The sequence below is a fragment of the Macaca nemestrina genome, chromosome 13, assembly GCF_043159975.1.
Source record: "Macaca nemestrina isolate mMacNem1 chromosome 13, mMacNem.hap1, whole genome shotgun sequence".
NCBI lineage: Eukaryota > Metazoa > Chordata > Mammalia > Primates > Cercopithecidae > Macaca > Macaca nemestrina.
In genome coordinates, this window is record NC_092137.1 from 27124201 (window position 1) to 27136614 (window position 12414).

At 46.9% G+C, this 12414-nt stretch overlaps 1 protein-coding gene across 1 annotated transcript; it reads right to left on the reverse strand.

Annotated features, from left to right (window-relative positions):
* Positions 1-486: 486 nt before the first annotated feature.
* LOC105479762 (proline rich 30) lies at positions 487-3062 on the reverse strand. The gene is made up of 3 exons (XM_011737997.2): positions 2925-3062; positions 2612-2664; positions 487-2337 (listed from the first exon to the last, which is right to left on the reverse strand). Exon 3 carries the CDS (start codon positions 1970-1972, stop codon positions 734-736), a length of 1239 nt encoding a protein of 412 aa, XP_011736299.2. The 5' UTR covers positions 1973-2337; positions 2612-2664; positions 2925-3062; the 3' UTR covers positions 487-733.
* Between the last annotated feature and the right edge of the window lie 9352 nt (positions 3063-12414).

Genomic DNA, 12414 nt, shown 5'->3' on the forward strand with positions numbered 1-12414 from the left:
TGGTCTCGTACTCCTGACCTTAAATGATATGCCCACCTTGGCCTCCCAAAGTGCTGGGATTACAGGCTTGAGCCACCACACCCTGCCCTTTTTTTTTTTTTTTTTTTTTTTTTTTTTGAGATAGGGTCTCTGTCACCCAGGCTGGAGTGCAATGACATGATATAGCTCATTGTAACCTCGAACTCCTGGACTCAAGTGATCCTCCCACTTCAGCCTCTTGAGTAGCTTGAGTAGCTGATAGTACAGGCACACCCCACCATACTCAGCTGATTTTTTTATATTTTTATTTTTGGAGAGACAGGGTCTTGCTATGTTGCCCAGGCTGGTCTCAAACTCCTGGCTTCAAGCGATCCTCCTACCTCAGCCTCCCAGTGTGTTGGGATTATAGGCGTGAACCACCCCCTCCCCGCCACCAAGGGTCTTGTTGGAGACTGGCACTCCTGTAGTTATAGCTACCTATTCTGTGGACTCAGCAGGACACAAACACAAGTTTCACAGGGTCAGATTTTATTAGCTACACGGAGGGCTGAATGGGGTCTTGGTGCCCTTGGTCCTCTTCAGCCTGGAGACAGCAGACTCCACAAGGGGCTCCCAGGGTTCAGAGCAGGAGAACACACCTGACTTCCTGCCAGCCAGCCCTTCAGGGTGTCTCGGGGACTCCCCGAGATCTGGGGCCTGGTTGGGAGGGTGGGGTTTGGAGGGGGTGTTCCAGGGGGCCTCCGTGGCTCTGGAACTAAACTGATGACTTTTGGAGAATGAGCTCCAGAGAAACTGGCCTCTTTGGGGCAGGGCAAGGCCTGGGCTTCGGGGAGGTAGTGGCCTGTTTTGGTGCCCGAGGTGGAGGCCCGGAGAAACATCGTGGAGAGTTTGGTGATTGAAGGCCTGCAGACCTGAAGCTCCTGGTCTGGGAGGGTGTGCCTGGGGCTGGGTCGGCCCGGGCCTGAGCTGCTGGAGGCTGAAATGCTGGCGATGGATGCCCACAGGCCTGAGGATCCTTGCCCTGAGGCCCTACTTCCTTCGGCCTTTTTTCTGGCAGCAGATGCAAGGCCCTGGCCTGGCCCTGGGGGAGGCGGAGGCCGAAGCCGATGCCTATCCGGAGTGGCCCAGATTCCTGGCCTTCCACACAGGGCAGTAGTTGGGGGAAGGCAAGCAGCCGGGGTCCAGTCCTGTACTTGGGGAGGGGGCAGGAGGGGCTGCGGGGCCGGAGGCACACCAGGCATATAGGATACTCCACGACTGGGGCCTGGCCGGTTCTGCCTAGCCACAGGTGCTGCAAAAGCAGGAGCCGCAGGTCGTGTGCGATGCGGCGGTGCCCCAGCTGGACCACCAGGGCCTGGGCCAGGGCCCCTGGGTCCCTGAACTGTGCAGGATCCTTCTCGCTTGGCACGCATCTCTCCACTACCCCAGGGGACCCGGACCCGGTGTCCCTGTACTGATGCCAGCGCCATGTCTGCCTGTTAGAGTGGAGCCTTTGAGAAGGTGGACTTGGGCCTGGGGAAGTGAGCGTGGAGCTATGCAGGTCCTCGGGGTGGGAAGGAGACTGGCAAGGTGAGTGGGGAAGGGAGGAGTTCTGGGGCTGGGAGGGACAGAAGGAAGGGGTCAGAGAAGGAGAGGGGTACAGCCAGTGGTTGGAGGGAGACGATGCACGTGGATTGGGGAGAGAGAGGTAGTTCTGGTGAAAGAAAGTGGGGGAACTTGGGAGAGAGGGAGAACAGGGATGTGGCACAAAGTCAGAATTTGGGTCACAAGAGCCAAATTGGAAGCCAGGAGAGGGGGATGCTGGTGGAGAGAAGGAAGGATGATGGGACTGAGTGGAAAAGAACGGTGGGTGAGAGGGACGGAGGGACTGATGGGCAGAGAGAGGCTGTAGGTTGTGAGGAGAGGAGTCTACAAGTTGTGAGAAGCCCCAAGGGGGGCACCCGGGGAGCACTGAGGTCTGTGGCAGAACCTGGTCCTTGTTTTGAGGCAACATCGCCTTGAATCCAGAAGGAACTGGGGCAACAAGACTAGGTATGAGAGAACTGGCAGAGTCAGGACCAGTATCTCTGAGGTCAGCTGTGCCTGAGAAATCAAGGCCACCTTCTGTGCGCAGAGCTTGGCTCCAGCCTGGTGTGGTTGCAGGTGCTAGTGGCAGGCCAAGGGGACACCCAGACCTCCAGCACCAGGCTCTCTGGGTGTTCAGGCATGAGCATGAACCTAAGCTTGGCTTCTCACTTCTTTGCAGTCAGCCATTGATGAGGGATGTGTGGGGATGGAGAATCACAGCTGCCTCTTGAGAGCGGAGGGGCAACAGCGATTATCTGGGCGGGGCAGAGAGGAAGACAAAGCCCATAGGACCTGGAGAGAAAAGACAGAACCCAAGACACTGAGAGAATTGGTCCATTTCTGGCTCTGCCTCATGTCCCTAGTTCCAAGCTGAACTCACCAAGACTTTAAATCCATGTCACCTTTGGGATCAAAAGAGCTGGCAAAATGCTCCAGGGAAGGTGAGAAGTGGGGAGGAGAGGAATAAGGAGGAAGGGAGGGTAGGATGGATTGGAGGAGGGGTTTGGGGGCTAGGGGCTGAGATAGAAACAAGAATTAAGGGTGTTCTGGTGCCGGGAGCTCTTACCAATGAGAATTCCTCTGGGCTGTGTTTCACAGGCACTTCAGCATTGAGCAGACCTGGGAGAGAGGAGCAGAGTCACCAAATGGTGGATATACCTTTCTCTGTCCCCAGCATCTAACACTAAACGCACTGTGAGCCGGGTTTCTGTCTGAGCCGTGAGTTTTGCCCTCAGTCCTCCTTCAGTCATTTGGAGGCCTGTGGTACAGGTTTTCATTCTCCTAATCCTGACTCGGGGGTTCTGCAAGCATCCTAGTGTCCTGCCACTCTGGTTCCTCTGACCCCTTGTTGCCCCTAGTGCTGATATCCTCTAGCTCACCCTGGCCCAGACAGAGATGGCTCATTACACCCAGCAGCAGAAGGAATGGGGCCAGCTGGTAAAAGCCTCTGGGAGACTGGGACTTTGTCTAAGAGGTGGCACCAGGGTTGCCGCCCCCAATGGGAGCTGGGGTCCCCATTCCCTGAGTTCAGTTCTCCCTGGCAGCATGTGGGTATGTCACAAAGGTCAGGTGCTGACATCATAGAATCTCCTCCTTGAGGCTCTGGGACCTTCTTCCAGAGATCATCCAAAGGCTGGCCCTTGATAATGCTGTGAAGCAGGCAGAATTCTTCAGTGCACTCAGTTTCTCCTTCAAGACCCAGCCCCCACCTCTACTCTTGGCCTATGCACTTTACAGCTCCAACCAGCTCCTTCATCCATTGCTCTCCCCACTCAACACAGCCTGTCTGGGCTGAGCTCATGCACCACACCTTTCTCCCCCTTGGGATATACCTATTATATGTTTTAATAACTATTTTCTTAACTGCTTTATTGGGATATAATTCACATACCATACAATCTACCCATTTAAAATGTACCATTCAATGTCTTCTAGTATATTCACAGGGGTGTAGAACCATCTCCACAATCTAGTTGTAGAATATTTTTGTCCCCCCAAAAATAAGTACTGTACCCATTAGCAGTTGGTCCCCACTTTTCCCCCAGCCTCTGGAAACCACCAATCTACTCTGTTTCTATAGGTTTTCATATTCTAGACATTTCATATAAGTGGAATTATACAATATATGGTCTTTTGTTGACTTCTTTTAACATGTTTGCAAAGTTCATTCATGTTGTAGCATGTATCATTGCTTTATTTTTATTGCCAGATAATATTCCTTTGTATGGATATGCCATATTTTGTTTATCCATTAATTAATTGGTGGACATTTTGGTTCTTTCTACTTATTTATTTTTATTATTATTATTTTTTTTGAGACGAATTCTCACTCTGTTGCTCAAGCTGGAGTGAAGTGGCGCAATCTTGGTTCACTGCAACCTCCACCTCCTGGGTTCAAGCAATTCTCCTGCCTCAGTCTCCCGAGTAGCTGGGGCTACAGGCACAGGCCACCATGCCCAGCTAATTTTTGTATTTTTAGTAGAGATAGGGTTTTGTCATGTTGGCCAGGCTGGTCTCAAACTCCTAACCTCTGGTGATCCGCCCACCTCAGCTTCCCAAAGTGCTGGGATTACAGGCATGAGCCACTGCGCCTGGCATGGTTCTTTCTACTTTTTAGCAATTATGAATAGTGCTATGAACATTCTTTTTTTTTTTTTTTTTTTTTTTTTTTGAGACGGAGTCTTGCTCTGTCGCCCAGGCTGGAGTGCAGTGGCGCGATCTCCGCTCACTGCAAGCTCCGGCCCCCCGGGTTCACGCCATTCTCCTGCTTCAGCCTCCCGAGTAGCTGGGACTACAGGCGCCCGCCACCTCGCCCGGCTAGTTTTTTTGTATTTTTTAGTAGAGACGGGGTTTCACCGTGTTAGCCAGGATGGTCTCGATCTCCTGGCCTCGTGATCCGCCCGCCTCGGCCTCCCAAAGTGCTGGGATTACAGGCTTGAGCCACCGCGCCCGGCCGCTATGAACATTCTTCTACAAGTTTTATGTGGACATATGGTTTCATTTATCTTTAGATACATAGGAGCAGAATTACTGAGTTACATGGTAAATCTATATTTAACATTTTGAGGAACTACCAAACTGTCTTCCAAGTTGGCTGTACCAATTTTCAATCCCATCAGCGAGGTATAAGGGTTCCAATGTTTCTTTAATCCTTACCAACACATGTTGTTGCCTGTCTTTTTTATTTTAGCAATCCTAGTGGGTGTGAAACAGTATGATATTGTGGTTTTTATTTACATTTTCCTAATGATTGATGATGTTGAGCATCTTTTCATGTGCTATGGGATATTTATCTTCTTTGAAGAACTGTATATTCAAATCCTTAGCCTATCTTTTTTTTTTTTTTTTTTTTTTTTTTTTTGAGACGGAGTCTCGCTCTGTCGCCCGGGCTGGAGTGCAGTGGCCGGATCTCAGCTCACTGCAAGCTCCGCCTCCCGGGTTTACGCCATTCTCCTGCCTCAGCCTCCCGAATAGCTGGGACTACAGGCGCCCGCCACCTCGCCCGGCTAGTTTTTTGTATTTTTTTTAGTAGAGACGGGGTTTCACCGTGTTAGCCAGGATGGTCTCGATCTCCTGACCTCGTGATCCGCCCGCCTCGGCCTCCCAGAGTGCTGGGATTACAGGCTTGAGCCACCGCGCCCGGCCCTTAGCCTATCTTTTTAAAAGCCAGTCAAATTTAGCAGTGGGGTGTTGTATACCAACTTAGGGACCTATCTTTTTTTTGAGATGGAGTTTTGCTCTTGTGGCCCAGGCTGGAGTGCAATGGCACGATCTTAGCTCGCCGCAACCTCTGCCTCCCGAGTTCAAGCGATTCTCCTGCCTCAGCCTCCCAAGTAGCTGGGATTACAGGTGCCCGCCACCACACTCAGCTAATTTTGTGTTTTTAGTAGAGATGGGGTTTTTCCCTGTTGGCCAGGCTGGTCTCAAACTCCTGACCTCAGGTGATCCGCCTGCCTTGGCCTTCCAAAGTACTGGGATTACAGGCATGAGCCACCAACCTACAGGCACCTGATCAACCTATCTTTTAATTAGGTTCTTGTCTTCATATCATTGAATTATAAAAGTTGTTATATATTCTGGATGTAGGTCCCTTATCAGATACATGTTTTACAAATATTTTCCCTGATTCTGTGGGTTATTTTTTTTACTTTCTTGATGGTTTCCTTTGATGCACAAAAGCTTCCAAATTTGATAAAGTCCAATTTACCTGTTTTGTCTTTTCTTGCTTGCTTTTTGTGTCTTATCTAAGAAACCATTGCCTAACCCAAGGTCACAGAGATTTGCTCTGTGTTTTCTTCTTAGACTTTTATAGTTTTTGCTCTTACATTTAAGTTTGTTATCTATTTTGAGAGGTTTTATTTTGTTTTGTTTTAGAGGCAGTGTCTCACTTTGTCACCCAGGCTGGAATGCAGTGGTGTAATCATAGCTCACTGCCACTTTGAACTCCCAAGCTCAAGGAATCCTCCTGCCTTGGCCTTCCCAAGTGCTGGGATTATAGTCATGAACCACCACACCTGGTCTATTTCAAGTTAATTTTTATATATGGTGAGAGGTGGAAGTTCAACTTAATTCTTTTGTATGTGGATATCCAGTTGTCCCAACACCATTTGTTGAAAAGACTTTTCCACTAGCCTGGGCAACATAGTGAGGCCCATCTTTCCCAAAAAACAAGAAAGAAAGAAATTAGCCTGGCGTTGTGGTGCATGTCTGTAGTCTCAGCTACTTGAGAGGCTGAGGCGGGAGGATGGGTTGAGCCTAGGAGTTGGAGGATGCAGTGAGCCAAGATCACACCACTGCACTCCAGCCTGGGCAACAGAAGGAGACCCTCTTTCAAAAACAAACAAACAAAAAGGCTATTCCTTCCCCCCATGGAATTGTCTTGGCACTCGTGTGAAAAATCAGTTGACTAGTGTTATTAGTTTGCTGTTGCTCCCATAACAAATTACCTCATACTTAGCAGCTTAAAACAACACAAATTCATTATTTTACACTTCTCTAGATTAGAAGTCCAACATGGGTCTCACTGGGCTAACAATCCAGATGTCGGCAGGCTGCCTTCCTTTCTGGAGGCTGTAAGGGAGAGTACATTTCCTTACCTCTTCCATCTTCTGGTGGTTTGTGGTCCCTGGTTTGTGGTCCCCCTCTTACAGCTTCAAAGCCAGTATCCTTGTATCTCTATGACCATTCCGCCATAGTCACATCTCCCTCTGACTCTGAACTATTCTGCCTCCCTCTCCAACTTTTAGGGACCTTTGTGATTACATTGGGCCCAGCCAGATAATCTGGGATAATCTCTCTATTTTTTTTTTTTTTTTGGAGACGGAGTCTTGCTTTGTCACCCAGGCTAGAGTGCAGTGCCCGGATCTCAGCTCACTGCAAGCTCCGCCTCCCAGGTTCACGCCATTCTCCTGGCTCAGCCTCCCGCGTAGCTGGGACTACAGGCGCCCGCCACCTCGCCCGGCTAGTTTTTTGTATGTTTTAGTAGAGACGGCGTTTCACCATGTTAGCCAGGATGGTCTCGATCTCCTGACCTCGTGATCCGCCCGTCTCGGCCTCCCAAAGTGCTGGGATTACAGGCTTGAGCCACCGCGCCCGGCCTTAATCTCTCTATTTTTAAGTCAGCTGAGCAGAGCACAGTGGCTCACACTTGTAATCCTAGCAATTCAGGAGGGGGAGGTGGAAGAATCCCTTGAGCACAGGAGTTTGAGGCTACACTGAGCCATGATTATGCCACCTCACTGCAGCCTGAGTAACAGAGCAAGACTCTGACTTTCTTTTTTGTTTGTTTGTTTGTTTGTTTGTTTTGAGATGGAGTCTCGCTTTGTCGCCCAGGTTGGAGTGCAGTGGCACAATCTTGGCTCAGTGCAACTTCCACCTCTGTAGTTCAAGTGATTCTCCTGCCTCAGCCTCCCCAGTAGCTGGGACTACAGGCACTCACTACCATGCCCAGATAATTTTTGTAGTTTTAGTAGAGACGAGGTTTCACCATGTGGGCCAGGCTGATCTCGAACTCCTGACCTCCTGGTCTACCCCCGCCACCGGCCTTCCAAAGTGCTGAGATTACAAGCATGAGTCACCGCGTCTATTATGGACTGTTTCAAACACATACAAAAGTAAAGACTAAAATAAAATGAACTCCCATGTGCCTGTCACCCAGCTTCAACAGTTACCAGTCATGGAAAATTTTTCTCTATGTCCCGCCTACTTTCCTTGTGGGTAATTTCCAAACAAATCCCAGCCATCACACCATTTTATTCATAACTGTTGCAGAATATATCTCAAAAATTTAATTCTTTTTTTCTTTTGAGTCGGAGTTTTGCCCAGGCTGGAGCGCAATGGCAGGATCTCAGCTCACCACAACCTCCGCCTCCCAGGTTCAAGCAATTCTCCTGCCTTAGCCTCCTGAGTAGCTGGGATTATAGGCATGAGACATCACGCCCGGCTAATTTTTGTATTTTTAGTAGACACAGGGTTTCTCCATGTTGGTCAGGCTGGTTTCGAACTCCTGACCTCAGGTGATCTGCCTGCCTCGGTCTCCCAAAGTGCGGGGATTACAGGCGTGAGCCACTGCACCCAGCCAGAAATGTAAGTTATTTTAAATCATAAGCACAATTTTTTCACACCTAAAATAAATATAAATTTCTAGTCAATGTTTAAATATCCTATATTGTCTTACAAATGCTTACCAATTTGTTTGAATCAAGAGCCAAATGTAGGCCAGGTAGGGTGGCTCATGCCTATAATCCCAGCACTTTGGGAGGCCAAGGCAGGATGATTGTTTGAGCCCAGGAGTTCAAGACCAGCCCAGGCAACATGGTAATACCCCATCTCAATTTAATATTATTTCAGCATTTTAAAACAAAACAAGTCAAATGTGCCCCATGCATTTTGTGAATCCTTGATAAATCCCTTAACTTTATTTTAATGGATAGGTGCCACCTCGGTCTTTTTCCTTGGAGCCATTCTGTGGACGGACTTGCTCATTTGTCTTTGTAGAGTTTGCCACTGTCTACATCACCATATTCTTACTTATCCTTGTAAACCAAAAAGTGATGCCGGCAGATCTCAATCAATTAGAGGTTTATTTTGCTGAAGATGAGGACCTACTAGGGGAAAAGAAACACAAGTCACAGTAGGATCTGAGACCTGTGCACAGTGGGATCTGAGGGTTTGGGGAACTTCAATATTTACAAGAGAAAGAACAAGCAGAAGCTGGGTACTGTAGCTCACGCCTGTAATCCCAGCACTTTGGGAGGCCAAGGCAAGATCATTGCTTGAACCCAGGAGTTCAGGCAACAAAACAAGACCCTGTCTTAAAAAAGAAAGAGAGACAGAGGCGGAGAGAGACAGAGAGGGGGAGGCCAAAAACAAAAAAAAAAAAAAAGAAAAACAAAAAAAACAAAGGAGGCTGGGTAGGCAATGAGGCAAGTGGTTGCATTGTTTTGAAGTTCTGATTAGCACTCAGTGAAGGACCAGGGAAGTAAATCAGTAAATCTACATTTTTAGTAAATCTACATACCAGTAAATCTACATTTTTACATAAGTTAAAGTATGTGAAATTACAGCTATCTGTTTGGGAACAAAAGGAAGGCAGTTTTTTGCAGACTCAGTTCTCATGCTTAACTTCCCCTTAGTTTCACTCGAATCTGTGTGAAGAGACACCAAACAGGGTTTGTGTGAGGAACAAGGCTGTTTATTTCACCTGGGTGCAGGTGGACTGAGTCCGAAAAGAGAGTCAGCAAAGGGAGATGGGGTGGGGCCGTTTTATAAGATTTGGGTAGGTAAAGGAAAATTACAGTCAAAGGGGGTTGTTCTCTGGTGGGCAGGGGTGGGGGTCACAAGCTGCTCAGTGGGGGAGCTCTTTGAGCCAGGGTGAGCCAGGAGAAGGAATTTCACAAGGTAATGTCATCAGTTAAGGCTAGGACCGGCCATTTTTACTTATTTTGTGGTGGAATGCCATCAGTTAAGGCAGGAACAGGCCATTTAAATTTCACTTCTTTTGTGATTCTTCAGTTACTTCAGGCCATCTGGATGTATACGTGCAAGTCACAGGGGATATGATGGCTTAGCTTGGGCTCAGAGGCCTGATACTTAGGTGTTGTAAGTTTAGAGAACCAAGTTTCTGTTTTTCTTTCACATCCTTTTCCCTATCATTTTTATAATTTGGTAGTTATCTCTAGTAAGTAGATTCTGAAGACAATTTTTCCTTTCATTTTGAAAATCTGCTATTCAAAAATGTCAACATATACAAAAGTAGAAATAAGAGTATAATATAATGAAACCCCGTGTACATATCACCAGCTTCAATAATTACTAGATCGTAGTCCATTATGTTTCATCTGTATTTTCCACCCTCTCCCTCAAATTATTTGGAAACAAATTCAAGACATCAGATATCGTCTGGAAATATTTCTGTAATTATCTCTAAAAAGGGTCTTTTGAAGAAGTAAGATCACAATAACAGAATTACAATAAAACGTACAATGCCTATATTCAGTCACTGCCCATATTATTGCAATTGCTTTGTAATTGTTCTCAGTTTGTTCGTTTGAGTTAAGATTCAAAGGTCCATAACATGGAATTGCTTGTTAGGTATCAATTTTAGGAATCGCGTTAAATTTTTTTTTAAGTTACGCAAAATATTTCCATGAGTCCACGGTCAAACGTACCAGAAAGGTTCTGTGTATCCACCACCCTCCATTCTAGAAGCTGCCTCCTCCAGAGGTGATTTGTTTTTGATTTAATGGTTTCTCTTCCACACTGCACTGCAGAGCCGTCTCCTCCTCCAGGTGAGCTGGTACTTCGGGCTTTTCCCAGGTGGCTCCCTTGCTCCCTCTGCTCCTTTTGGAGAAATCACTGAGAACCCTCTTCCTCCTTCCTTTTCTTCTCTCCTTCCCCACTTCTTCCTGCCTGGGCAGACCGAACTGCGCTGACTGCACTTGCCAAGCAGGTACCTCCCATGGGTGACATTCCAGCAGGCGGGCGGCACTTCCACCTCGGCACCTGGAGACCCACGTCTGGCCACTGACCCCCCGGGTCACACGGCCCCAGACTCCCCGACCCTGGACCCTCACCTCCAGCGACCAGTCCCTGGGTGGGGCATGGACACATGGGCCCACGACCCCAGGCCTCGGCAACATGTCCCCTTACCCTGCCCCCACCCTACCCCTACCCCAGGAAGTTTTCGCTGGCAACTCTTAGCTCCTTGCTTTCCCTTTTTTTTTTCTCTGAGACAGAGTCTCCCTCTGTCACCCAGACTGGAGTGCAGTGGTACCATCTCAGCTCACTGCAGCCTCTGCCTCCCAGGTTCAAGCAATTCTCCTGCCTCAGCATCCTGAGTAACTAGGATTACAGGTGTACGCCACTGCTCCTGGCTAACTTTTGTATTTTCTGTAGAGGCTGGGTCTCCGTGTGTTGCCCAGGCTGGTCTTGAACTCCTGGACTCAAGTGATCCTCCCACCTCGGCCTCCTCAAGTGCTGGGATTACGGGCCTGCACCAAAGTGCTGGGCAGTCTCTGCATTTCTTTAGGTCTTCTTTAACTTCTCTCAACAGTGTTTGTAGTTTTCAGTGCACAAATCTTGAACTTCTTTTATTACATTTACTACACTTACTTTTAGGTATTTTATTGTTTTTGATATTATTGTTAAGTGGAATTATTTTAATTTCATTTTTGGGTTGTTTATTACTAGTGTGGAAAAATACAATCGTTATTTGTGTTCTTGTATTCTTCAACTTTGTTAAACTTGCTTATTCATGCTAATGTTTTCTTTTTTCTTTTCTTTTCTTTTTTTTTTTTACTAGATTGCTTGTGGTTTTCTATATACAAGACCATGTCATCTGTCAGTAGAGATAGTTTTACTCCTTGTGGTTTTGATTTGCATTTCTCTGATGGCCAGTGATGATGAGCATTTTTTCATGTGTCTGTTGGCTGCATAATTGTCTTCTTTCGAGAAATGTCTGTTCATATCCTTCACCCACTTTTTGATGGGGTTGTTTGGTTTCTTCTTGTAAATTTGTTTGATTCTTTGTAGATTCTGGATATTAGCCCTTTGTCAGATGAGTAGATTGCAAAAATTTTCTCCCATTCTGTAGGTTGCCTATTCACTCTGATGGTAGTTTATTTTGCTGTGCAGGAGCTCTTTAGTTTAATTAAATCCCATTTGTCAATTTTGGCTTTTGTTGCCATTGCTTTTGATGTTTTAGACATGAAGTTCTTGCACATGCCTATGTCCTGAATGGTATTGCCTAGGTTTTCTTCTAGGGTTTTTATGGTTTTAGGTCTAACATTTAAGTCTCTAATCCATCTTGAATTAATTTTTGTATAAGGTGTAAGGAAGGAATCCAATTTCAGCTTTCTACATATGGCTAGCCAGTTTTCCCAGCACCATTTATTAAATGGGGAATCCTTTCTGCATTTCTTGTTTTTGTCAGGTTTGTCAAAGATCAGATGGTTGTAGATGTGTGGTATTATTTCTGGGGCTCTGTTCTGTTCCATTGGGCTATATCTCTGTTTTGGTACAAGTATCATGCTGTTTTGGTTACTGTAGCCTTGTAGTATAGTTTGAAGTCAGGTAGCATGATGCCTCCAGCTTTGTTCTTTTGGCTTAGGATTGTCTTGGCAATGCGGGCTCTTTTTTGGTTCCATATGAACTTTAAAGTAGTTTTTTCCAATTCTGTGAAGAAAGTCATTGGTAGCTTGATGGGGATGGCACTGAATCTATAAATTACCTTGGGCAGTATGGCCATTTTCACGATATTGATTCTTCATATCCATGAGCATGGAATGTTCTTCTATTTGTTTTTGTCTTCTTTTATTTTGTTGAGCAGTGGTTTGTAATTCTCCTTGAAGAGGTCCTTCACATCCCTTG